Consider the following 26,554-nt stretch of genomic DNA (forward strand, 5'->3'; position numbering starts at 1 on the left):
AATTACCTGTTTGTTCAAGTGGCAGGAATAATGCGCAGAGACACCCATCCATGCAGCAACCACTAATCCACAACTCGGGTATTAGTGTGCACTCGTGTATTTGACTTTTGAGTCGAAGCTGCATTTAACTCCTGATTACTTCCATGGAATGCTCAGGCTTTGGTGAATTACCGAAGGATGCGTGTCAACATCTTCTCTTCGCCCCACAGAGTCTCGTCAGTTCCTGCTGTACGCCCGCCAGATTGAGATCAGAGGAGTGGACATCGACAACCCATACTACAACTACATTATCTCCTTCACTGTGCCTGACATCGACAATGTGACTGTGGTGGACTACGACGCTCTGGAGCACCGTATTTACTGGTCAGACGTCCGCACCCAGACCATCAAGAGAGCTTTCATCAATGGCACTGGTGTTGAGACCGTGGTCTCTGCTGGTACGGAGAAGGCAATGCATAATACACATCATAAGGCTCATTGTTTTCAACAAAATGCACTCTGTAACTCACAGTTCACTAAACCCCTCCTCCAAACAGCAATTATCCAATCATAGCTTAGCGTCTGTAAGCAGGCACTTGCCAAAGTGGTCTCATTAAACACCAGTAACAGCAGCTGTGCACGCAAAGAATTTGGTAGGTGGTGTCTTTTTTTTTAGCCTGGAACATGTAGCTTTAGTTTCAGTCTTTTAGCTGATCAAGTCCATATTTAAGACCTTTTTACATCGTTCTCAATTCCAAACTCCTGGACCCATTAAAAAGTCGCCTGAGGGCAAAGGTTTCAACCAAATTACGGAGTTCATGTTAATTAGCTAGCTAGTTACAGCTGATAAAATCTGTTAGCGGCAGTTATCAATTCAGCTGATTAAATGAATAGCTGTAGGCTAGAAATGAGAAGCCTGCTTTTGTCCACTGCTGTGTTAGATTAAGGAACCTTTGTTTCAAAAATGACTTTGAATTTCGAGTGATAAATCTGCCACAGTTACCATTGCAAACTGATGTGCTACAATGAAAAGCTGAACAGGCGTAGTAACAGTAACAAAGGGGGAAGGGTCAATTTCAAGGTCTTTTGTTTCACTTCTTCCTCCCTCCCTACTCTCTGATTTCTTGAATTAGACAATGAAGCAAAAGGCTTATCTGATTTGATTTTTTTTTTTTTTTTGGGTTCTTACATAACATGACTGAGAAGGCAGATTAATGGCTCTGTGTGTATTTTGTTTAACTTTTTTATAGATCTGCCCAACGCCCACGGTCTAGCAGTGGACTGGGTGTCAAGAAACCTGTTCTGGACCAGCTATGATGCCAATAAGAAACAGATTAATGTTGCCAGATTGGATGGCTCCTTCAAAAATGCTGTCATCCAGGGACTGGACAAACCACACTGCCTAGTGCTGCATCCAATACTAGGGTTGGTTGTATGCACAAACACACACACACACACACACTCCTGATTTCACCTTTAACGTACAACACATACATACAGAAGTGCGCTCTCACAATCATACACACTTAGGCACTGTCTGCCTGTCTGGCCCCCCTCTGTTTGCAGTCAGCACTGACAGGCAGAGTAGTTTGGTTTAGATGGTCACTGACCTCTGACAGTTTCTTCTCTCAGCAAGTCGTTCCAGTTTTTCTCCCCTCGTGTCATCTTTCCCCCGTGTCTCTCTCTTTCTCTCCCTCGCTCCATTTCTATTTTGAAGATCGCGTCTGTGCACAGATAGACTATCTATGAATTATTTAGAGTCAGTGTCTCTGTCGCTTTCTGTCGCTATTTCTGTTTTAGTGTTTATCTTATATCCCGTCCCTTCCTGTCTTGTTCAGCAAATGTCCATTTTTTTTCCCTTAGCTCTTAAAACCTCACCCCCTTCAGCTCCCCCAACCTGGCCTCAGCCTTTCCTCTTACCAGCACAGCAGAGACAAACCATCTGTATTTATATATTTAGTTTTGTCCTGCAGGAATATGTGTGCTTTTAAGTATTTGAGGTGGATGAAGAAAGGATATTTTCTTAAGAAAAGTCTCTGACTCCTTGTGGTTTTTTTTGTGTACTCCTTCTTTTCTTCTCTTTAAAAGACTTAACCTACTTGAACGGAGGAATGTTTCCGATCTGAGCATTGTTGGCATGGGGGAAAATGAGAAGCAGATGCTAGATCCATATGCTTAGGCTGTCCTCTCTTTCTGGCACACAAAGACGCTGCCCAGAATATGTTCAGGAGTGGGTGGGGGCAAAGACAGTCGGAGGGGGGGGGGGGGGCTCAAACTTGAAAGTGTGTGTGTGTGTTAAAACACGACAATGTGGGAGTTTAAATACCTCTGAAACTTTTTTAAAGGCATGTTAACAAACAAATGAAGGGTGTGGTGGATGTGGTAGGATTTAACAGGAAGTGGGTGATGGGGGCAGAGGATAGATACACTTTAAACATAGACTGTACACATTCTAGACACAGTGACGTCCACAATCATATTGTCCTGTGGACTCTGCATATGTGTGTTCAGAGAGGGCCTTGAACAGTTTGAGGAGAAAGGCACTTGGAGGCAAAATAAGGATGTTTACGTGAGTGTGTAGACGGTGTAGGAGAGTGAGGGAGTCAACGATGGGATGATGAGTCATAGAGGACATTTTTCAGCTGCTGAATTGAACGCTCTGAAGTAGATTTTCAGTGGATCTGTACTGTCCAGTTTTCCAGCTCAGCTTCACCCAAAGTCATCAGCCTCTGTAGAACGTCTGGGCCTTAAACTGAGAAACATTCCTATAAAGGTCACATACGGTTTCATATCATTTACAGACCAGATGCTCCACAGATTCTACAGTATTGTGTTACTACTATTGCTATTAGTGTGATACTGTTTTTACATAGCTGTGCACTCATGAAGATCATCTTTTCGAGCGAGAAAACATACCACCACAGGAAAAACATAAGAAACATTCCGTTATAAAGCTATAAAGCTGTTTGCACTTATTTCCACACGACAGAAAGTTCAGGACAACAAACTGATTTCCTCAGAACATGAGATTATTATACCTTTTTGTCAATAAGAAAGTTCCTCCACGTTTGCCATACCTTGAACAATGAGGTTTGTGCTGTGAAGCCAGTCAGTGTTTTTAGGTGGCCTTATTGACTAATGCAAGGCAAATTGTGATGTGCTGAAAATAAATTAAAAGTTCTCCCTCTCTTGTTCTTGTGTACTGTAAGTTTGCTGATTTCTCTGTGCCTGCCTCCTTCAGGAAACTCTACTGGACAGATGGGGACAACATCAGCATGGCCAACACAGACGGCAGCAACCGCAGCGTCCTCTTCACCAACCAGAAAGGGCCTGTCGGTGAGTGACGTGACGTGCTGTTCTTTCCTTTCTGTGTAACTGCATGAGTGACAGCACTCCCTAGTGACAGGACAGGTCATTACACATCGGATTTGTCTTTGTTTTCCAGGTCTGTCCATTGACTTTGACACAGAGCAGCTTTACTGGATCAGCTCAGGAAACAGCACCATCAGCCGCTGCAAACTGGACGGCACTGGACTGGAGGTGCTCGAAGGGGTCAAGGGCAAGCTGACCAAGGCCACTGCTCTGGCCATCATGGGTATGTCTTGAGAAAATGGCAGCCAGTGGCATATGTAGATGATGGTACAGACAGTTCAGGCATAACATAAGATAACCTGAAAGTGTTGCAGGTTTATACATGTGTGTTAAAATTTTACTCCAACCATCCTATTTTGTGTTGTGTCCCTTAGGAGACAAGTTGTGGTGGGCAGACCAGGGAACTGACCAGATAGGAATCTGTGACAAGAGCGACGGCGGCAACTGGAAAGTCCTGAGAAACAGCACATCCCCCATGATGCACATGAAAATCTACAATGAAACTGTGCAGAAAGGTACAGGCCTGGCTGCCATATGCCAGCTTTTTCTAAATGTATAGAACATTTGTTTTGGTCAAATTAGGGGAAGAAAATATGTCCTCTCACTGAAGGTCTGTTTCATTTGCTGCATGTAGCTTGTTTATCTATGCTAAAGCACATCTGTTTATGTCTCTGTGACTCGTCTTTGATTTGTTTTGTGTATCTTTTCCTGTGCTTTTGTGTTCCCAGGCACCAATCTCTGCAGTAATAACAATGGAGACTGTTCCCAGCTGTGTCTCCCAACCTCCCAGACCACCAGAGCCTGTATGTGCACAGCAGGATACAGCCTGCGCAGAGGACAGCAGTCTTGTGAGGGTATGACACATTCATACACATAATACTGTAATCTTGATTGAGCCAACTTTGGGTTGAAGAAACTGATGAAAATGATAAATGTGTGATGCAGAAAAAAAAACCTTTTCATTGTCTAAAAGCTGGGAATTTAAATTGCTTGTTTTAGGTGTTGGCTCTTTCCTGCTGTACTCTGTGCATGAGGGCATACGTGGTATTCCTTTGGACCCATCAGACAAGTCTGATGCCCTCGTACCAGTGTCAGGCACATCCCTAGCTGTGGGCATAGATTTCCATGCTGGTAAGACATTTTTCAACATACATGTTTTTCTTTTTTCTTAAATCCCAGATAAGAAAAAAATCCCCCAGACATTAAGGCATTTTGTCTCTTTGATGTAGCCGAAATAACTGACTCTTAATATGTGTTTTCTCAGACAATGACACTATCTACTGGGTGGATATGGGCTTGAGCACCATCAGCAGGGCCAAGAGAGACCAGACCTGGAGAGAGGATGTGGTCACTAATGGAATCGGCAGAGTGGAAGGCATCGCTGTCGACTGGATAGCAGGTGAGAGACACCTCCGACATGTATAAATAAACACATATTGTACATCCGTTTCCCTTTTGGCTGTCAGTGGATCTCCTTGCTCTCTGTGTCTGTCATTGTCACTCTGCAGCAGAACATGAGAAAAAGAGATTAGGTGAAAGCAATGAGAACCTTTTGCTGTAAAAGAGAAAACAGTGTCACTTTAAGTGTCCAAAAAGAGGTCGGACAGGGTTCATTTCTGCATCAGTACACATTCAGCGTCACTGCTTCTTCCTCCATCCTCCACAGGAAACATCTACTGGACAGACCAAGGCTTTGATGTGATTGAGGTGGCCAGATTGAATGGCTCCTTCCGCTATGTGGTGATCTCCCAGGGCCTGGACAAGCCTCGTGCCATCACTGTCCACCCTGAGAAAGGGTGAGAGGAAACAACACTGGGTGTAGCTCCAGTTACTGTTACTGTTCTAGCTGTCTTTAGCATCTGCTTCTGTAATTACTCTCCTCATTGATTACCGAGGAAGTTATCTCTGTGTTTTGCTGTGTTTATGTGTGTAGCTACCTGTTCTGGACCGAGTGGGGCCAGTATCCCCGTATCGAGCGGTCTCGCCTGGATGGCTCTCAGAGGGCTGTCCTGGTCAATGTCAGTATCAGCTGGCCCAATGGTATCTCCATCGACTATGAGGTAAAGCCTAACAGACCGTTCTAGCATTCATATCACTGTGCTGCAATGCAGAGAGTGAACTTTACATCACAACACTATCTCAGCCGTTACTGTCTGTGTGCATGTAGGAGGGTCTGCTGTACTGGTGTGATGCTAGGACGGACAAGATTGAGCGCATCAACCTTGAAACTGGAGAAAACAGGGAAGTGGTTCTGGCCAACAACAACATGGACATGTTCTCTGTGTCCGTGTTTGAGAGCTACATCTACTGGAGTGACAGGTAAGGTTTACCCCTCCTACTCAGTCTTACTCGTCCTCACTTCTGAAATTTTGTGACTTGATATTTGTAATATTTCTAATATTTCTAATATTTCTCTGTAAAATCTCTAAGCAACCTCTGTTTAATACTGATGTCTTTCTGCTTTTAAGGACACATGCTAACGGCTCCATAAAGAGAGGTAGCAAGGACAATGCCACAGACTCTGTGTCTCTGAGGACTGGCATTGGAGTGCAGCTCAAAGACATCAAGGTTTTCAACAGAGCCAGGCAGCAAGGTAAACACTGGGCTTTTTGTTAAATATGTAAATCTAACTCTGCTTTACATACTGGGATTCACATTTTACAAGGTATGTGTATTTTGTGGAATTAATAGGAAATTAAACATTTCTTAAAAGTGCATTTTTATTTAGAAATTAATTTGAAAAGTGTAGTTAATAATGATGTCATGGATTTCATTTCTGTTTCCAGGAACCAATGTGTGCAAAGACAAAAATGGCGGCTGTCAGCAGCTTTGTCTTTACCGTGGCGACGGGCAGCGCACATGCGCTTGTGCCCATGGCATGCTGGCCGAAGACGGCCGCAGCTGCCGTGACTATGATGGCTACCTGCTCTACTCAGAACGCACCATACTCAAGAGTGTGCACCTGTCAGATGAAAACAACCTAAATGCACCCATAAAACCCTTTGAAGACCCCGAGCACATGAAGAATGTCATTGCGCTCACGTTTGATTACAGAGGAGGTGGAGGAAAGGGAGCCAATCGTATCTTCTTCAGTGACATCCACTTTGGCAACATCCAGCAGATCAGTGATGATGGATCTGACCGCAAGACTGTAGTAGAGAGTGAGTATTTCCAACATCTTAAGGTTGTGTAAACCTTTTTTTTTAACATCCTCTTATTGTTTAACAATCATACCCCACCCAGGTTACTCGTCATTAGTCAGGTGCCATTTCTGGTTATTCCACTTTTTTGTGAATAACAAAGAACATTAGTTGTAAACATCAAGCCCCCCAAGTAAGAAAACTTCCTGGGGAAGAAAACAGCTGGATTTCCCCAAAACACTCCGACTGATCTCGACCTTTTGTTTTTTTTAATCTTTGCTTTGAGAACAGAGTGTATACAGACATAAACAGGCCCAGAGACAGATAGACCTTCATTTGCCTTATCTCAGCACAACAAAACACAGGTGCAGCGTTAATGTTTTACCAGAGTGCCTTTACTTTAATCTCGTTTACAAGAAAAGCATGATTCAACATTGTTTGTCCCACTGTCCCTGTAGAGCAGCACCTCCCAAGGCTAGCAGTTTGATCTTGTACAATATCCAGGCTGACAGTGAATGCTTTTAAGAGGGAAACATGTTGCGAGTGCTGTTGTTCTGCTGTGTTAACTTGTCTTTATTCATGATGGTCATATCCACTTTATTGATATGAGCATTTCAGCAAAGCAGCTCCACTTGTAATTTTTTTTGTTGTAGTTCCCAGTAGTCAGAATTATCTGAGTGTATGTGTGTCAGGTCTTCAGTTATATCAAGGTAGCTGCTGATAGTTATGCAGCAGCCATAGCCACAGCCCCACTTGCTCTTTGTCCTCCCCTCTTGAATAACTTCAGTAGATCTTGCCTGAACTTTTGGGACATGAGCACATAGAGGATGGGGTTCATCACTGTAGAGGAGGTCGCCATGAGGCGTGCAAACACACTGAAGGCACCGTAACGTGGTGAGGTGCCTGTGGCCCCTGAGCTTTTATCCTCCAGTAAAGCCAACGTCAGGCCATAGGATGGCAGCCAACACAGGGTAAAAGCCAGCACAAGCATGGCTGAGGTCTGGGTCACTTTGCTTTGGTAGCGCTCTACTTGGGGTGCCATGCCGCCATGCTGACTTCTCCACAGGAACGCGTAGATGCTGCCGTAGGCCACTGCAATAGTGATCAGTGGAAGCAAGAAGGCCACAAGAAAGTGACACAATCCATAGATAAGCTGGTCTTGGTGGGACAGGAAAGCAAAGCAAGCGAGCCCGTCAGGGGCTCGTCGGGGGGTTCCCACAAAGCGAAAAACCAGCTGGGGGGCGGCCAGGCAGCAGGCTGGGACCCAGAGGAGTGCAGCAGCTATAGACACCCGTCGTGGGGAGAGGAGACTGTAAGCTCTGGCAGGCTTCACCACAGTTAGATAGCGTGACACAGCCAGTGTGGCCAGTGTGAAGACGCTTGCTGAGGAGCCGGCAGATCCCAAGAAGCCCACCAGTCGACACATGAAGTCCCCAAACGGCCATTGCTGCATGGCTATGGCAACAGTGTGGAAGGGGAGCATGGAGAGCAAAAGCAGATCCGCAGCGCTCAGCGCCAGCAGGAGGATGTCTGTCCCTGTGCCTGTCATGGAGCTGTGAGGAGAGTGTCCAATGTGTCCCGCCCCCCTCCTTCGTCTCCCACACAGGATCACCATCACCATGGTGTGCCCCCCGACCCCCAGCACCAGAATCAGTGCATCTAATATTGGAACTAGGACTTGCTCCACATTGCCGAGGCCAGTGTGACTGCTGTTCCCCAGCAGATCCTCTGAGCCTGTAGAGTTCCTCAGCAGCATCCTGTCTTCAGTCATGGAGATGTCCTCCAGTCATAATGCTACTGTTAAAACAGAGTTGGCTTTTGGTTGGGTCAATATGCTCAAGCCAGTCATAAAACTACTGATAATACGTGTGGGAATGATTACTCAGATGGTGGGTCAACAGCCGTTTACTCAGAAGTAACTTCACACAGATTTCCAGTCATTAAACATCTAGTGTTGATGATAAAACTTAACGAAAAGGTTTGTTAAATACATATACACACATTACATACATTCATGTACCTGCTGAGAAATTGTCCTTTAAAACACATCCAGCAGATGACCTTCTCATAGTTGTGTTAAAGCTGCTTTCTATATGCTGCATATGAATCAAGCCATTTCACAGTCCTCATAATCAGCTCCACCTTTGATTGGCTGGGGGCGGTAGAGGGAACAAAATAACACCAGACCCCTCCACTGAAGTCAAGATGCCATTGATTTCTCAGTTGCTGGGGTTTTCATCCATCCCCACAGACTCCTGTTAAGAGCATCTGAGTGTTGAGAGCTAAATGCTGTGGATTGTGTGATTTCCTGTCACCTCCTAGCAGGCGGCTACTCCACATGACACCTTAATCAGGCCCCGTTCTCAGCAATCCACAATCAGCCTTCCTCCCGCCTCCGTGGAAGGGATCTTCTTAAAAATGCAACGGTAGCCGAGGAAGAAATGAGAGCTGAATAGCTCAACAGTAAGAGAGGATGAAACGGAGTAAACGGCAGGTGAACTCTGGACTGACATTGTTGGGACAGAGATGGGCTGGCCTGCTCTCTGTGGGAGGGCCTACTGAGGCCAAACACAGTTTTTTCCCAGGGTCCATAGTTTCTACACATTTTCTGAAGGGATCTGTACATTTTCTAAGAGTGTTATTCCCACACGCACGTATACAGAACATACACAGATACGTTATATACACAAAGAGAGACAGATTGAAGTAGTGTTTGCCTACAGAAATCAGGGTAATTATTGACTGCCAGTCTGACAGTAAACACCAAACTCCTATCAGACCTACTGCAGATAAGTGCAATAAAAAACTATCAGTGTGAGCTCAACCAGCTGAGCTCAACAGCTATAAATTCAGCTCATCTGTATTACTGTAAACAACAAGCATAAACGTACAGAACCCTAGATAGGCTTAGGTCAACAACAATGTGAAGATAGACAGAGGTGAAAAGCAAGAATTTGAGTCAGGAGAGCTGCAGGCTAAAGATTTACAATTGATTAACAGCGCTGAAGAAAGAGGAAATAGGGGTGAATGGATTTCATGTTGCTCTCTATTGATTTTTAGGGCATTGATTTATGATTGCGAGAGGCAGAGGGGAGTTGCTTTAGCATTGCATTTCTCTGCTTGGCTTTCCATTTGCTTTGCTGCCTTCAGAGTATCATGGGCCGGACAAATGTTGATTCACGTCCGTGGCATTTCACTGTAGGTGTAGTGTTAAGTGTCCCACCTGGTGGTGAATTGCACTGATCCTCTGGGCCGAGCTGTGAAAGAGTGAGGTCATCTCCTCCAGCCTTGGAAAACGCCGCTGTAATCAGTGGACCCTCACTGTTCCATTGCAGTAACAAGAAGGCAACTATTACCAGTTATTTGGCATTGGAGGTATCTGATGTGTGGTTGTTTTTAAACAGACTCTTCCTTAAGTTGTGTGTGTACGTATTGTTTTTCAGCAGCAGAGCAGCTGTTCTCTATCTGCCGCTACAGAACTTTGTGTTCCTCCATCTTGGCTGCCTCTCATCCGGCCTCTGGCCTCTGTGCAGGCGAGGAGTGCACAACCTCTTACTCATTTCAAGGCTGCAGAGCAAAGAAATGACTTTTTACTTCTCAACTGTTGATGAGGTCGTGCAATGGAAAGTAATATGCTAGCCGGCAACTGTTATTCTGACCTTTTTAGTGAGCTATTTGTTGGATAAAAGCCTCAAATCACACTGTGTCCTTGGTCATTAATACCAAGCTGTCATGTCCGTAGCCCTAACTCTGTGCTGCCACACAGCAGTTTGCCAGCACTGAGCTGCTGCCAGACAGTCCACACTTGGCCTTTTAACACATCACTGGGATTGACGTGCTTCTTTTTCCTTTCCTTCTGTTCTCTTCTGTCTCCTCCCTGATTTTGGTTTAATGTCTCCCTGTTCTTTTTCTTCACTCCCTGTTCTCTCTCCCTCTTCTCTCCATTCCTCTGTTCTTTTGCAGATGTGGGCTCAGTGGAGGGCTTGGCATACCACAGGGGCTGGGATATGCTGTATTGGACCAGCTACACAACCTCAACCATCACCCGCCACACTGTGGATCAGAGCCGCTGGGGGGCAGTTGACCGGCACACGGTGGTCACCATGTCAGGGGATGACCACCCCAGAGCCTTTGTCCTTGACGAGTGTCAGAGGTCAGAACTAATGCACTCATTCATATACAATAATGCTCCTATATGATGCCAATATTTTGACATATGATTATTACTCTCTCTTGCAGCCTCATGTTCTGGACCAACTGGAATGAGCAGTCTCCCAGTATCATGCGTGCCACACTGACTGGCGCCAATGTCCTTGTGATCATTGGCACTGACATCCGAACCCCTAACGGCCTGGCCATAGACCACCGTGCTGAAAAACTTTATTTTTCAGACGCCACACTGGACAAGATAGAACGCTGCGAGTACGACGGCAGTCACCGTTATGTGAGTGACATAAACACTTACGTGCAGACACACACATGGTGTACATCATGAAGCTTAATTAAAAATATGTGTACCAAAGTATAATTGCATAATGGGATCACCCAATAATAGCCGTCAGTTTATTTATCCTTTCAAGCTTGTTTCAACACTGGAATTTCCTGCACGTATGAGGTCATGACTGTGGTCGTGCTTCCCCCTGCAGGTGGTGTTGAAGAATGAGCCGGTCCATCCGTTTGGCCTGGCCGTGTACGGTGACTACATCTTCTGGACAGACTGGGTGAGGAGGGCTGTGCTTCGCGCTGACAAATACACAGGAGGAGACATGAAGGTGCTGCGTGCTGACATTCCTCAGCAGCCAATGGGCATCGTTGCGGTGGCCAACGACACCAATAGCTGTGAGTTTTCACACAGAGAGAGAGATCCAAGTGTTTGTTTGCTTGTGTGTGTGTGGTGTCCTTTCTGTTCTCTGTAGTGTCACTGTGCGAGGCAGTGAAATACATGATGTGTGGAACTGATGTGTGATATGGATAAAATCACAGTGCAGTATTTTTTATTGTGTATGAATGTATGCGATTTAGTAACTTTTTTGGCCAAATCAATTGAGAAACTACCTGGGTAAGATAAGAATTTGCTGGCCAACCCAGCAAATTAAATACCTGCCAAATCAAGGTACTTGACACACCGGTGCAAAACTTTATATGTAGTAAGAAATTGTCTTGTTGCCATTAATAAGCTCTTTGATCTACAACATTGTACAATGGCCAAATAACACCAAAGATTAATTATTAAATTAAAATATGCATACATAATCGTTCCTTCCCTGGTGATAACATCACGACAGTAAGCCCATTACAAATCAAATTACTTAAATAAAATGTTTTAAAACAGGCTTTTTTGAAGCAAGTACTTAAACACTCACTGGCACAATGCATGAACAAAGATATTTTTCTGCCTCAACAGAGCAGTTAATGAGTTGACAAAACTAATCTGGGAGTGACACTGAAGCAGGCGAGTTCCATTGCACACAGCTCTGTATTACCACAGACACACACGCCTTCTAAATTGCTGTTACCTGCACTTTTATCCATACGGCTTCACCTCTTTCTCTAGCTCATCTTGTTCTACATCTCCCAGCGTCTGTATACTCTTAAATCGATGCAGCCTTGCATTTTTTCCTGTTCCATATCGTCAGCCATCTTGTATCTCAAGTTGCCTCATTCAGTAAACTCTCTCGCACTCCAGTGCCCACAGCGACCATACAAGCCAAGGGCCTGCGGTAAATAGCTGCAAATCCCATTTAGATTGAGTCACATTGAATTATGCATTCAGCGGAGACAGAGCCATTGCCACATTCAGGCAGGCGTATCTGTCTGCTGATGTGGATGCATGTGTAGGGGGAATGTGTTTGTTTGTGTGTGTGTAAGGGGGGAGGAAATTCTTATTCTCTCAAATGTGTGTGTGTGTGTGTGTTCAACTTTCCTCATGTCTGCACAGGTGAGTTCTCTCTGTGCCGTGTTAACAACGGAGGATGTCAGGATCTGTGTCTGCTGACCTCTGAGGGAAGGGTCAACTGCAGTTGCCGTGGGGACAGGAAACTGTTGGAAGACAACACCTGCATAGGTAATTCAAGAAAGGGATTCATAAAAACATAGATAAAGATTAAAAAAAAGGTCATCGTCTGCACTCTGTTTTATTAAAATATTGTTATTATGTAAAATCTGCTCCTCTTACTGTGCAGGAGCGACTTTGCATTCAGACTGTAATGTAATAAAGTAACAAGCATAAAGTGAGATCAGGCTTTGAATAAACACTGAAAAAGTTTCAGTGCTGCATGCCTCGGGGTAGGCAACTCTTCTTAAGTGCATTTTTCTGTCCTTGTCTCACAGCCCTTAACACTACATGTAACAACATTGACGAGTTTGAGTGTGGGAATGGAGACTGTATTAACTACACGCTGACGTGTGATGGCATGGCCCACTGCAAGGACAAGTCTGACGAGAAACAGTCCTACTGTGGTGAGTGGAGAGTTTTTTTTTCTCAGTTTCAGCCTTATTCTTGTTGCTGACATTTCAAAGTTGAGTCCACATCATATCCTGTCTGGTTCTCAGCCAACCGTGTGTGTAAGAAGGGCTACAGACGGTGTGTGAATGGCCGCTGTGTGGGTCATAGCTCCTGGTGTAATGGGCAGGATGACTGTGGAGACAATTCTGACGAACTCTTCTGTAACAGTGAGTTGAGTCTTTTGATTAAACGAGCTTTTTTCCCGTCTGTGGTCATTTGTATTTGTAAACGTATGTTCTGCCTAAACACTCTGTCTCGTTTTCCTGCGTGTCAGCCACACTGTGCTCAGCCGATCAGTTCCAGTGCAGAGACGGAGGCTGCATCTCCAACTCCAGCAAGTGTAACCAGAAAGTGGACTGTGAGGATGCCAGTGATGAGATGAACTGCAGTAAGTTCAGGAAAAATCCCAACACCTATAATAAGAAAAGCCAACACCAGCTCCCAGGCCGTGTTAAAAAGTGGTTCTGCTCTCTTTGTTAAGCTGCCACCGACTGTTCCAGTTACTTCCATCTGGGAGTGAAGGGAGTGACATTTCAGAAGTGCGAGTTCACCACACTCTGCTTTGCCCCTTCATGGCAGTGTGATGGAGCTAACGACTGTGGAGACTTCTCTGATGAAAGAAATTGCCCAGGTATTTTAACAACCTCTGAAATACACATATTTTCTCACGGCTAAATGTACATGCAGTATTTGGGGTGAAATTTTTTTTTTCGCAGATAGATTAGAGCAAGAAGTCCAATTTAGATTACTCTAAATGGAACAGAAAGAGAAACAATGAATGCTTTCATCCATTAAATTGTGGTTTAGGAAAGAAATTCTCCTTGAAAAACAGCAAAGTAAATTTATATTTCTTTCTTCATGCTGATTTAACTCCTTGATGTTTATTCTTTAACTTACCTATCGTCTGACACTCTGCCAGGGAGCGGGAAAACAAAGTGTCCAACGCCCTTCTTTGCCTGTCCTAGCGGACGTTGTATCCCTATGAGTTGGACTTGTGACAAGGAGAATGACTGTGAGAACGGAGCAGACGAGGCTCACTGTGGTATGTTTAGATACTGTGCTGCAGCTTAAACAATCTGAAATGCAGCAGACCGTTGCTTTGTTTTGGCACTTTTGGCATTTTGCACTTTAAACATTTTTTCTGGTCTTCCAGATAAGTTTTGCTTAGCCACCCAGTTTGAGTGTGGGAACCACCGCTGTATTTCCAACCGCTGGGTGTGCGACGGTGCCGATGACTGTGGCGACAGCAGTGATGAGGACAGCAAGTGCAGTAAGTGTTGGGCGCAAAACCCTAGTGAATACAAATACAAGAACCAAACATAGTGCTAACAAACCAAAAGAACCAAAAGTATTTTGACAGCAGCAGATTCTGTGGGAAAACAGGAACATGCACTGAATTCTCAAGCCAGATTTAAGAATATTGTGATTCTCTTTTAGCTAACGCTTTAATCTTTTTGCATTTAATCAATCTTGCATGACATCTGGGATGGTGATTACTTCACATTACTCTGATGAGTATGGACTAAAACACTGAATTTAGGTTTTACTAATAGCTTTAAACCATAATGATTATGATTATTAACAATAATGTAACAGTTCCCATTCTGCCTCTGAAACTTTCCGACAATCTAATCATCGTTAGTTTTTGGAGTTCACATTATATTCATGAATACTCAGGGCAATGAAAGTTGTTAAGATCACCTTCAATAACCTCTTTCCATCACAGAGGCCAAAACCTGCAGTCCCAATGCGTTCCAGTGTCCTGGATCACATAGGTGTATCCCTCAACACTGGAAGTGTGATGGGGACAAAGACTGTCCTGATGGTGCTGACGAGAGCGTCAAAGCTGGCTGTGGTGAGTGCAGGCAGGGGCAGGATATGGTCAAAATAAATATACAAGTAAATACATTTTAAAAAGCCAGGGAGACAAAGGAAGACAAAAAAACACATTTATGTCATTTGCTCACCAAATGTTTTTATGTCTCAGTGTTCAACAATACATGCAGCAACAATGAGTTCATGTGCCAGAACCGACAGTGCATCCCCAAGCACTTTGTGTGCGACCATGACAACGACTGCAGCGATGGCTCAGACGAGTCCCAGGAGTGCGGTGAGTGGACGCATGACCTCCTATTCCTGATGGGGTGATTTAAAAAGCTCTCTCCTCCTCACTCTGAGCTCCACTGTCCTTCAACCCTGGTACATGTTTCTCGATGCAGAATATCCAACATGTGGACCCAACGAGTTCCGCTGTGCCAACGGACGCTGCCTCATCCAGAGTTCATGGGAGTGTGATGGAGACTTCGACTGTCATGACCACTCAGACGAAGCACCCAAGAATCCACGCTGCAATGGCCCAGGTAAAATTCATGCTGCCCCTACAGAAGCGCCTTTATTTTTTTACTTACTTTTTTAAAGATGTATGTATCTAATTAAATCAGTACATTAATTGACAGATTAAGCCAGATGTGTAGTTTTCATCTGTAGCCTTTGAGCATTTTGATGTAAGATAAGAAAAAATGCAGTACAGAAACACATCCAGTATAATTAATGTGTCAGTGCACATTAAAATGAATATGACACAGACTGTATAAGACATGGACGTAGCACCCGTGACGTCACCCATTGGTTTCGGGGAGTCGGTTTTGTGACCAAACCATTGCCATTTGAGCTGCGCCATCTTGGATTTTAATGGGCGTGTACTTTCCATATTTGGCGGAGAGGCGGGGTTACTCTACAGGTCAGCCGGGGTCAGCCGGCCGAGAACCCGGCCACTTAGCTCGGAGCAACCGAGCTAGCCTAAGGCTAATCAGCTAGGCTAACAAGCTAAGCGGCAGCTACAGCTACATCCACCACACGACAGTCCCCGAATCCGACCCGACTTACCGGCTTTCACCGCTGCCTCCATCCACTATCCACTTACAGTTACAGCTGCACACAAACAACAGCAGTCGCTTACTGACGGAGCTGCTCTGTCCATGCAATGTCGGACTTTTTAAACAGAAAAATGAGACGAAATAAAATTGTAGCCTAGTATTCCCGCAATAAAGAAGCCAGCAGCAAAATATGCTAATACATGCTAATTAGTGCAAACATCCAGGTAAAACAGTGAGAATTTTACTTACCAAAAAAATGCAACACAGACTCCTTAGAGGGTCGGTTAGTACAGTCTACACTACAACAAGCCATACTGTCACAAAAACCTATCCGAACATTGGCAAACAAACATGGACACTGCAGCCCCTGTCAACCGCTGAAGGTAACCGTAGGCCTCTGGATGTAGCCGCCTAGCCCAGCCGATGCTTTAGCAAAGAGCTAACTGCCAGTGCCTGTCTATGGGGCTGAAAAAAATTCATCCCCCAGTGTTCACGGAGGTCGAAACTATCAATAGAGACCAAAAACAAAAAATATACCAGGCTGCAAATATGTTTTTTAGGCTGTAAAGTTGGCTATTTTAACATGGGGGTCAATGGAGAATTGCTCACTTCTGGAGCCAGCCCCCAGCGGCAGCCGAGGAACTGCAGCTTTTTGAACGCAGAAGCAATCCTCACTGCTGAAACTTTCAACTCCCCCCTTGATAATGACACCAACATTTGTTATTATCTTTTTAGCAACTGGAAAGCAAACGCCAGTTGCGACTACAAGCTGCACTGGTTGACCTTTTCTCTTCATTTGTTTCTCTTTTAATTTCTCTTTTTCATGGAACAGAGAAGAAATGCAATGACACTGCGTACGCCTGCAATAACGGAAACTGTGTCAATGAGACGTTGCTCTGTGACCATAAGGACGACTGTGGTGACGGCTCGGATGAGCTGAACTGCTTTATTAACGAGTGCCTGAACAGCAAACTGAGTGGCTGCTCTCAGCTCTGTGAAGACCTGAAAATAGGCTTCAAGGTAAGCGAACACCGTGAAATTCTGACTTGAGCTCTCCGGTCATGATTGTGTAATTTAAACAGCATTAATTGTTGCTTTACCTGCTCTGTACTTTGCCTCCTCACAGTGTAGATGCCACCCAGGCTTCCGTCTGAAAGATGATGGGAAGACTTGTGTTGACATAGATGAGTGCACAACCACCTATCCCTGCACGCAGCGTTGCATCAACACACACGGCAGCTTCCACTGTCTGTGTGTGGAGGGTTTCCAGCTTAGTCCTGAAAACCCCACCATATGCAAATCCACGTCTGGTAAGAAACGTGAAATGAGATTAATAACATTCAGGCAAGTGTTTAAGGCAAATCCGCTCACATATGATGTCTCTCTCCCTGCAGACGAGGAACCCTTCCTGATCTTTGCCAACCGCTATTACCTGAGGAAGCTCAACTTGGATGGATCCAACTACACACTGCTCAAACAGGTACAGTATATCCTTTTGAAGTTCTTACAAACCCTCCTGCAGGAGTTTATCACTGGCCTAGACTAATGCAGCTCCTCTGCGTTGACAGGGCTTGAACAATGCTGTGGCTCTGGACTTTGACTACCGCCAGCAGATGATTTATTGGACAGATGTGACCACCCAGGGCAGCATGATCCGACGCATGCACATCAACGGCAGCGATGTTCAGGTCAGTGTAGCAGCACCTTGTCTGAGAGAGATAGGGGAGGGAGGGGTGCTTATAATACCTGCTTGGCTTTCCTTCCCATTATAAAACCTGCATTTAAAATGATTAATTAATCCTCATTTGTACGTGTGTACATGCACTAAAAATCCTGGAAAAAATCCTTCACTGTGAGTCACAGATTCAGGAGGTATATTCTGCTTGCTCATTTGTTAGGTCCTTCATCGTACATCACTCAGCAACCCAGACGGTCTGGCAGTCGACTGGGTTGGAGGAAACCTGTATTGGTGTGATAAAGGACGGGACACTATCGAGGTGTCAAAGCTGAACGGAGCGTACCGGACAGTTCTGGTCAACAACGGCTTGAGGGAACCACGTGCCGTGGCTGTGGACGTACGATATGGGTAAGAGTGACACAGCACAACTTTTGAAGATCCCAGGCAACTGAGACTTAGAAAGTTAAATTGTCTTCTTCTTTGTCAGTCACATGCCGTGAATGTATATAAGACTGAATTTAAAATTCTGTACGTTTGTGATGTTATATGTGTGAAACCACAAGATATCTGGAACCTAGTGAATGTTAAATTCTGATTTGTTCTAACCAATAAGCCTAACTAATACAGCACATCTCTGACAGGTATCTATACTGGTCAGACTGGGGTGACAACCCCCACATAGGGAGGATTGGGATGGATGGCACCAACAGGAGCGTGATCGTGCAGGATAAGATCACCTGGCCCAATGGTCTCACACTAGACTTTGTTAATGACCGCATCTATTGGGCTGATGCTCGGGAGGACTACATCGCATTTGCCAGCCTGGATGGAACCAGTAGACACACAGGTAACACACATACAGACACAGAAGAGTGTGTTTGTGCACTTTTCCAGTTGATTCTACCAACTTATTTGTTTTTGTACCTGTGCCCCTGCAGTACTGGCTCAGGATATCCCCCACATCTTTGCTATGACCCTGTTTGAGGAGTACATCTACTGGACAGACTGGGAGACAAAGTCCATCAACAGAGCTCATAAGACTCTGGGAATCAACAAGACCATGCTGATCAGCACCTTACACAGACCGATGGACATCCACATTTACCACCCATACCGCCAGCCTGAAGGTACAAACAAGTCACCCGTCATTCATAACCACAGGTAACTCTTCAACTGTGTCCTGGTCCCTGTCTGATCTGCTTTTAATTATACTTTTTCTTTTATTCTTTAGTTGCCGGCCACCCATGCCAAATCGACAATGGAGGCTGCAGTAACCTGTGTTTGCTCTCACCTGGAGGGGGCTACAAGTGTGCTTGCCCCACTAACTTCTACCTAGCAGCTGACGGCAAACAGTGCTTGTCCAACTGCACTGCAAGTCAGGTGCGCTATCCCGAGGTTATCATTTCTGACATTTACCTGTAACAATGCATAATTAATCTGAAAAAGTAAACCATTCTCTCTTCTGTCCCTCCAGTTTGTTTGCAAAAATGACAAATGCATTCCCTTTTGGTGGAAGTGTGATACCGAGGATGACTGTGGGGACCGCTCGGATGAGCCTGCAGACTGCCGTGAGTGATGGGTGCAGCCGAGAAAATCATTTCCTGTTGATTCAGTGTCATAGTAAGTTGTTTTGTTTGTTCTGATTAAGAACGTGCTTTGTTTTCGCACTTGTAGCTGAGTTTAAATGCAGACCAGGCCAGTTCCAGTGTGGCACCGGCATCTGCACCAACCCAGCCTACATCTGCGATGGAGACAATGACTGCCAGGACAACTCCGATGAGGCCAACTGCGGTACACACATCTACATATACAAACAGATTCAAAATCTTTTTCTTAGTTGTATCTAAAATAACCATATACTCTTTTACCCATTATTGATTGTCTTTCTGTTTCTAGACATCCATGTGTGCCTGCCCAGTCAGTTTAAATGTACCCACCCCAGCCGCTGCATCCCTGGCATCTTCCGTTGCAATGGACAGGACAACTGTGGAGAGGGAGAGGATGAGAAAGACTGTCGTGAGTCGCCTAGTTCCCTCTAGTTGCTTCTTTTATTTTTCAGGTCTTGCCCTCCTAGTGACGTGCGTAAGGGTAATGATCTCGGTCACTACAGCATTCCTGTCTGTTTATTTATCTCAAAGAGACTTTGGTTCATTAAAAAGATCTCTACAGTTTGTAGCAAGACTAAAATTTGTCCCCTACTGATTGTAGTGACCCCTTGACCTTTCCTCTGTTGCTTCCTTTAGGCCACAGTTTCCACATTTACATAGTGTATTTCAAAAATCTAATCAGCTGATGCGAAATTGCTGAAGACTTTAATGCTCCTCAGAGGACCTCCGTCCATTTTGACCTTTCCTTTAGCAATGACCTGAGGCCAAATGATGTTGCATAATGTAATTGGCATGACATTTGCTGAGCACATTCATCCTCCACAAAGGGAGATTACATGAACAGTTCTTTTGTGCCATTCTGAGGTCAAAATTTACATTTTAGCACCTTTAGCTGCAAGGCTGGAAGAATAGCGGCATCACCATGTTATTATGTAATGAATATTGCAGTCTCAAGGTGCCACTAGCAAGACTCTAGCATTTCAGTCTTTTGAATATGTGAAATTTGTGATTAGATAACAGTTCTTTTTCTTTTAAATGGTCTGATCTGTCTGTCTCCTGTGCAGCGGAAGTGACATGTGCCCCCAACCAGTTCCAGTGTGCCATCACCAAGCGCTGTATCCCACGGGTGTGGGTGTGTGACAGGGACAATGACTGTGTGGACGGATCCGATGAGCCTGCCAACTGCAGTGAGACACAGCTTATTATTACTGTGCCAAACAACACGTCTACTTAAGAATTACAGCATGAACACAGTCCTCTTATAGAACCTGACTGTTTATATTGATGGGAAGCTGTGAATGTCAGTAACAGATAAAAAACAATCTTAATGTTATACAACCACGAGAGGAGGTCGGCATTGATTTTCGCTTCCTCATTATTCAGGTGTTGATTATTCAGTCGGTCATTATTTAGGCTGATCAGAACACAAGGGCTACGTAGTTTTAAAACATTAATAACGACACTTACCTTTTTATTATTTGTTAATTGTTTTTTAGAAAGAGAGTGTCTAATCCATTAACTCCTTTCTGTTGCAGCCCAAATGACATGTGGTGTAGATGAGTTCCGCTGTAAGGACTCAGGGCGCTGCATCCCGGCACGCTGGAAGTGTGACGGAGAGGACGACTGCGGAGACGCTTCAGATGAACCCAAAGAAGAGTGCGGTAAGGAGAGAGTGGCAGAAGAAGGAGGGGAAAAAAAGGAAATAAAGTTAGTGATAGAGAAGATATCTGGTGCAAAAGGAGACCTACAGCCATGTTTGTCCTTATTCTGTCTGTTTGGAACATAGATGAGCGGACATGCGAGCCATACCAGTTCCGCTGTAAAAACAACCGCTGCGTACCTGGCCGCTGGCAGTGTGACTACGACAATGACTGTGGTGACAACTCTGATGAAGACAAGTGTGGTAGGTTTCCGCTGTGTTTCTGATTTTGTGGTGGGACGCTGCTCGCTCACACAATCACAGCCACAGCTCATCGCCTGTATGAAAAAAATAATTCATAATATAATATGAGTTCTACTGTAAGCAGACTTAAGATGCAACAGGTTCTAGCGGTAAGCAGTGTATCACCTTTCACTGTGTGTATGTGTGTTCTCTATAGACTCAACTGCACGCATGGTTGAGACTTTGATTTCTTTTTAGTTAATTAGTTCCGTGGCCATTTGCACATCTCACATCATCTCATGTCTATTTTGCATTTCACACTGGCCTGTTGCTGTGAGCCAGAGGTAGGTGTCTTCACAGTTTCCGCTCAACCATTCACAACCTCAGCTACCCAGTCCTTTGTGTGCCCCCAGCTTGTGTTTTGTTCTGAGCTTTTTCCTCCCTTTCCAATCCCACCAGTTCCGCTAGCTCCTCCACTGCATACAGTACAGTGTCGTACCATCCCCACCTCTGTTCCCCATGAGTCAACCTTGTGATTTGAATAACCAGCTTTAGTTTATTCATGTACGTCCAGCTCTCTCTCAGCAGAAAACCCTGTGTTCTTTTAGCAGTCTGCTCTATTCCCACCTTTTCTCTTCTCTTTTCCTTTCCTTGCGCCTTTCCTCGCTCCTCGCCTCTACTCTCTGTTCCTCCTGAATTATCTATTCTCGCCCTTACTAAGCTGTCTTGTCTTTGTGCTCAGTGCCTCGTCAGTGTTCAGAGAGCGAGTTTGCCTGCACAAATGGCCGTTGCATTGCCGGGCGCTGGAAGTGTGATGGGGACCATGATTGTGCTGATGGTTCAGATGAGGTAACGTTTAACCATTTCCTTCCTGATGAAATTTCTGCTTTAAAAATTGTCATAGTAGGGGAACTAATGACAATAATTCTCTGTTTTCAGAACGGCTGCGATGTGAAGTGTGACAGTGATCAGTTCCAGTGCAAAAATGGCCACTGCATCCCCATCCGCTGGCGCTGTGATGCTGATGCGGACTGCATGGATGGCAGTGATGAGGAGAAATGTGACAGCGGTGGTAAGAAACACACACTTATTTTCTCCTGGATGTTTAGTCAAGCTGAAAATGCGGATGAATCCAACTGGCTGATGTGATGCATCGCTCATTCTTCTCTTCTTTTCGCCTTCGTGTTTCAGTGAGTAGATACTGCCCCCTGGATGAGTTCCAGTGCAACAACACTCTCTGTAAACCCCTGGGCTGGAAGTGTGACGGGGAGGACGACTGTGGAGACAACTCTGATGAGAACCCAGAGGAGTGTGGTAAGAATCACTGCATTTCATGTAGTCATCTGTATTCCTCAAGACCATTTGATACCTTGGTTGTATAGGATCTTCTCCCCACCTCTAATTTTTCTCCCCTCTTGTCCCTCAGTTAAATTCCAGTGTCCACCTACAAGGCAGTTTCGCTGTCATAACGACCGTGTGTGTCTGCCGTTATCAAAACGCTGTAATGGAGTCAACAACTGTGGGGACAACAGTGATGAACTGAACTGCAGTGAGTTTGTTTAGCCTTGATTAAAGTTAAAAATTATTAAATAGAGAGAAAAAAGTCTTATTTGACAGTTGTAAAGTCACATAAAAATTTTAGGGACACCTTTTATTTAAATTGCAATGGTATGTTGGATGTCTTTTGGACATGATAATCAGGGTAATAATTAACTCTGTCATTCCTATACTCCTCCACAAGTGCCTCCTTCCACACCAACATGCCAGAAGGATGAGTTCCAGTGCTCCAGTGGCCGTTGCATCAGCTCTGTCCTGCGCTGCAACTACTTCAACGACTGTGAGGACTACGGTTCTGATGAAATCAACTGCAATAAGAAAGGTGTGTTGTGTCATAGTATATTTGGCATAATGATAGTTCCCATTCTGCCTTGTTATCAGTGTGAATGCATGCTCCCTGTTTCTTCGCCTCTAGACACAGCGCTGAACGACTGTCGCAGTAACCGGACAGTGTGTGGAGATGGTGATGAAGCTCACTGTGTGGTGAACGGCACCGACTCCTTCTGCTCCTGCAAACCCGGCTTCCAGCCCAAAGGACGTAACAGATGTGAAGGTACAGTTTTCTCTGCCCTGGCTTCATATTATGTTATGCCTGCAGGTTACTCAAAAACTATGTGTAATGTCCTGATCATGTGGCCTTGGGCTGTTTCACAGATAAGAACGAGTGTACACAGTTTGGAGTGTGTTCCCACATCTGCAACAACACTAAGGGTTCCTACAAGTGCAGCTGCCACAAGTATTTCACCAGAATCAATGACACCTGCAAGGCTGATGGTGAGTTCTTCTACCATAAACAACATTTGTTAGCTCTCCAAGCGAATGTTCATCCATGTACTGACTTTTGCTTTCTTGCCTTAATTTTCTCACGTGTGCTCCACTACAATGGCCTGTTTGTTCTTCTTCTGACGTAATTTCCTGTGCATCGCCAGCTCCAAGACAAGTGCTCTACATCGCTGATGACAATGAGATCCGCAGCCTGGACCCTTCCATGCCAAACTGGCGCTATGAGCAGGTCTTCCAGGGTGATGCCAATGTGCGCATTGACGCCATGGACCTGCACGTCAAGACCAACCGCATTTACTGGACAAACTGGCACACAGGGCGCATTTCTTCCTATGATTTGCCCTCTTCCTCCTCCTCCCCTAATAGCAACCGTAACCGACGGCAAAGTGACTCCAGGATCACCAACCTGGAGGTAAGTGTGAATATGTTTGCTTTCATATGCATATGATGTAAAATTTAAACAGGATGGGTAACGTGAGATCGATGTTGGAGGTTCTTACTGTGGTGTCTGGGTCTCTGCGTTCAGATCCCTGATCTGAAGATGCCCCGTGGCATTGCTGTGGACTGGGTGGCAGGGAACTTGTACTGGACTGACTCTGGTAGAGATGTCATCGAAGTGGCCCAGATAAGTGGAGGACGCCACCGCAAAACCCTCATCTCCGGCATGATTGATGAGCCCTATGCCATTGTGGTGGACCCCCAGAGAGGGTGAGTGGGGCTCAGGAGACTGGTGGTGTAGTTAAATAGGAAAAAGAAGGCAAATCCAGATTTATGTGTGATAACAGCAGTGATGAATGGCGCTTTTATATTTTTGCCATTAGGAAAATGTACTGGGCAGACTGGGGGAACCACCCTAAGATTGAAACAGCTGCTATGGACGGAACCATGAGAGAGACGCTGGTAGAGGAAAACATCCAGTGGCCAACTGGTAAAACACACTTAAACACGTCCTCCTCTTCTTAATCATCTGTTCTATACAAAATGTGAGTTTTCAATCTGTACTTTTACTCATACTGCTCTCTGTTTGTACAGGTCTGGCGGTGGACTACTTCAACGAGCGTCTGTACTGGGCCGATGCTAAACTCTCCTTGATCTGCAGTGTGAGACTGAATGGCAGCGATGCAGTTGTGGCTGCAAACAGCATTAAGAACAGTTGAGTAGCACAATAGTTACAATAATCATAATAGTACAGCTTGTGTACTAATCCACTCTGATGATCAGTCTCCATCAATCAGGACATCAGTTGCAGTTTTGTTTGGGTGGATAATGCAAGATTGTGTATATTAGCATATCTACTGTCAGAACAACTTCCATGATATGTCTTTGTTTCTACACAGAACTCCATCACCCCTTCAGCATCGACGTGTTTGAAGACTATGTCTATGGCGTCACCTACATTAACAATTATGTCTTCCGGGTCAATAAATTTGGCAAAGGCCCTATTGAGAACCTGACAACTGGAATGAACCACGCCACAGATATAGTTTTGTACCACCGCTACAAACAACCAGAGAGTGAGTAGAAGAACGACAAAACAAAGCAGTAATGCTGCCTAATACAATCACAGTGAGGAAGAGAGGACTGAAGCAGGTAGTTATTTAATCTAATTTCTAATACTGCTTCTCCATCTGTCCTTGTTAGTGACGAATCCCTGCGACAGGAAGAAGTGTGAATGGCTGTGTCTGCTGAGCCCCAGCGGACCAGTCTGCACCTGTCCCAATGGACGCACGCTGGACAATGGCACATGTGTGGAGCTGCCCACTCCCACACTGTCTCCTATCTGTGAGTGAACAGACATACACAACTGCACATACTCCCACATACACCCTCCCTCATGATTGGAAAAACATTCTCTCAACCTGCTCTACAGCTCCTCCCAGTGGTCCCTGCCTGGTCCAGTGTATGAACGGTGGCAGCTGTTTCTTGAATGCCCACAAGCAGCCAAAGTGTCGCTGTCAGCCTAATTATGGAGGAGATCGATGTGAGATTGACCAGTGCAGAGACTACTGCAATAATGGAGGCACATGCACACCGTCCCCTACAGGTAAGATCTGGACATTGCAAGCTGACATTAGCATTGTCCTAATATAAGGCTATGCAGGTTTTGTAGCCAGTCTTTATGTCTCTACGGGCCTAGTGATGTGACACGTTCTTTTCTCTGTTTCCCTTCTTTCTTTATCCCTTCACATGTCGGTCCTTCCACAGGTTCCCCTACTTGTCGATGCCCGACAGGCTTTACAGGGCCAAACTGTAACCTGCACACATGTAAGGATTATTGTAAGAATGGAGGCAACTGTACAGTCAGCGCTGGAAACCAGCCGACCTGCCACTGTCCCCCTGACTTCCTTGGCGACCAGTGCCAGTATAGTGAGTGTTCCCATTATACAGCTGAGTTTAATGCAAGTGTACAAATGTTCAAATGCTTGTGCTGACCAATGAGGAAGACTACAGTAAAGTCAGAATTGTAATCTGAGTATCTGCAATATGTTGTAGTGTGGTTGGTAAGCAGTGCACTTACATGTCCTTGTGTGTGTGAGCAGGAAGCTGTGAAGGCCACTGCCTGAATAAAGGTACCTGTCTACAGAGTGAAAATGGCTCCCAGCAATGCCGCTGTCTGCCCCAGTACACTGGTAGCAAGTGTGAAATTGACAAATGTCACTACTGTCGTGATGGCGAGTGTATCCCCAGCAACAGTTTTTCTTCTACTGGGGACTTCACCTGCCGGTAAAGACACATTGTGCACTCAACAACACAAACAAGCAAACAAACTTGCGCGTGTAAAGTTGTCTCGTCTCTCGTTGTTGCTCACACATTTTTCTGTGTTTAATAGCTGCACAAATGGCAGAGTCCAGCCCAGCTGTTACACGTGTGATACGAATGAGTACTGTGCAAATGGCCAGTGCTCTATAAACCCGATCACTCGCCTTCCAGAGTGCAGGTAAGGAGCAGACTGTAGGCTATTCATCCATATTTATATTTATTTACATTTGAGTCTGAATATCTCAGGTGTATCACTGCTTACTTACATTTTCTCTCATTTTGTGTGTGTGTGTAGATGTTCACCAGGATGGGCAGGCCATCGCTGTGAGCTCGTGGCTAACAGTGACGGCAGCACAGGTTCAGGCGGACGTAAGTTGACACTACAATCATCAAATTCCTTGAATTTGAGATGATG

The 26,554-nt window shown here is 45.1% G+C and overlaps 2 protein-coding genes across 4 annotated transcripts in view; one reads left to right on the forward strand and one right to left on the reverse strand.

Moving 5' to 3' along the window:
• LOC121179098 (low-density lipoprotein receptor-related protein 1-like) overlaps positions 1–26,554 on the forward strand; it is an 86,901-nt gene that overhangs the window by 56,991 nt on the left and 3,356 nt on the right. For all 3 annotated transcript variants that reach the window (XM_041033721.1, XM_041033722.1, XM_041033723.1), the window contains 58 exons: positions 210–437; positions 1,230–1,404; positions 3,221–3,315; positions 3,425–3,574; positions 3,726–3,866; positions 4,080–4,205; positions 4,351–4,482; positions 4,616–4,750; positions 5,018–5,147; positions 5,285–5,411; positions 5,519–5,670; positions 5,820–5,944; positions 6,138–6,512; positions 10,455–10,644; positions 10,731–10,935; positions 11,138–11,330; positions 12,430–12,555; positions 12,822–12,950; positions 13,044–13,163; positions 13,271–13,384; positions 13,478–13,627; positions 13,916–14,038; positions 14,150–14,266; positions 14,723–14,851; positions 14,984–15,106; positions 15,216–15,356; positions 16,705–16,892; positions 16,999–17,182; positions 17,267–17,352; positions 17,441–17,560; positions 17,771–17,958; positions 18,192–18,397; positions 18,489–18,677; positions 18,782–18,930; positions 19,025–19,118; positions 19,225–19,341; positions 19,447–19,566; positions 20,222–20,344; positions 20,693–20,818; positions 20,944–21,060; positions 21,782–21,888; positions 21,979–22,111; positions 22,231–22,353; positions 22,466–22,588; positions 22,781–22,918; positions 23,012–23,149; positions 23,251–23,370; positions 23,526–23,791; positions 23,906–24,087; positions 24,201–24,307; positions 24,412–24,531; positions 24,717–24,893; positions 25,021–25,161; positions 25,250–25,423; positions 25,585–25,746; positions 25,920–26,103; positions 26,210–26,317; positions 26,435–26,508. In XM_041033721.1, the coding sequence (XP_040889655.1) occupies positions 210–437; positions 1,230–1,404; positions 3,221–3,315; positions 3,425–3,574; positions 3,726–3,866; positions 4,080–4,205; positions 4,351–4,482; positions 4,616–4,750; positions 5,018–5,147; positions 5,285–5,411; positions 5,519–5,670; positions 5,820–5,944; positions 6,138–6,512; positions 10,455–10,644; positions 10,731–10,935; positions 11,138–11,330; positions 12,430–12,555; positions 12,822–12,950; positions 13,044–13,163; positions 13,271–13,384; positions 13,478–13,627; positions 13,916–14,038; positions 14,150–14,266; positions 14,723–14,851; positions 14,984–15,106; positions 15,216–15,356; positions 16,705–16,892; positions 16,999–17,182; positions 17,267–17,352; positions 17,441–17,560; positions 17,771–17,958; positions 18,192–18,397; positions 18,489–18,677; positions 18,782–18,930; positions 19,025–19,118; positions 19,225–19,341; positions 19,447–19,566; positions 20,222–20,344; positions 20,693–20,818; positions 20,944–21,060; positions 21,782–21,888; positions 21,979–22,111; positions 22,231–22,353; positions 22,466–22,588; positions 22,781–22,918; positions 23,012–23,149; positions 23,251–23,370; positions 23,526–23,791; positions 23,906–24,087; positions 24,201–24,307; positions 24,412–24,531; positions 24,717–24,893; positions 25,021–25,161; positions 25,250–25,423; positions 25,585–25,746; positions 25,920–26,103; positions 26,210–26,317; positions 26,435–26,508 (8,535 nt within the window). The remainder of the gene's footprint in view (positions 1–209; positions 438–1,229; positions 1,405–3,220; positions 3,316–3,424; positions 3,575–3,725; positions 3,867–4,079; positions 4,206–4,350; positions 4,483–4,615; positions 4,751–5,017; positions 5,148–5,284; positions 5,412–5,518; positions 5,671–5,819; positions 5,945–6,137; positions 6,513–10,454; positions 10,645–10,730; positions 10,936–11,137; positions 11,331–12,429; positions 12,556–12,821; positions 12,951–13,043; positions 13,164–13,270; positions 13,385–13,477; positions 13,628–13,915; positions 14,039–14,149; positions 14,267–14,722; positions 14,852–14,983; positions 15,107–15,215; positions 15,357–16,704; positions 16,893–16,998; positions 17,183–17,266; positions 17,353–17,440; positions 17,561–17,770; positions 17,959–18,191; positions 18,398–18,488; positions 18,678–18,781; positions 18,931–19,024; positions 19,119–19,224; positions 19,342–19,446; positions 19,567–20,221; positions 20,345–20,692; positions 20,819–20,943; positions 21,061–21,781; positions 21,889–21,978; positions 22,112–22,230; positions 22,354–22,465; positions 22,589–22,780; positions 22,919–23,011; positions 23,150–23,250; positions 23,371–23,525; positions 23,792–23,905; positions 24,088–24,200; positions 24,308–24,411; positions 24,532–24,716; positions 24,894–25,020; positions 25,162–25,249; positions 25,424–25,584; positions 25,747–25,919; positions 26,104–26,209; positions 26,318–26,434; positions 26,509–26,554) is intronic.
• LOC121179101 (delta-type opioid receptor) lies at positions 6,934–8,906 on the reverse strand. The gene is made up of 2 exons (XM_041033729.1): positions 8,807–8,906; positions 6,934–8,288 (listed from the first exon to the last, which is right to left on the reverse strand). Exon 2 carries the CDS (start codon positions 8,260–8,262, stop codon positions 7,216–7,218), a length of 1,047 nt encoding a protein of 348 aa, XP_040889663.1. The 5' UTR covers positions 8,263–8,288; positions 8,807–8,906; the 3' UTR covers positions 6,934–7,215.

This window comes from Toxotes jaculatrix, chromosome 3, assembly GCF_017976425.1.
Source record: "Toxotes jaculatrix isolate fToxJac2 chromosome 3, fToxJac2.pri, whole genome shotgun sequence".
NCBI lineage: Eukaryota > Metazoa > Chordata > Actinopteri > Toxotidae > Toxotes > Toxotes jaculatrix.

Excerpts from the sequence above, each read along its gene's own strand:
- LOC121179101 (XM_041033729.1), bottom strand. The coding sequence starts at position 8,262 with ATGACTGAAGACAGGATGCTGCTGAGGAACTCTACAGGCTCAGAGGAT.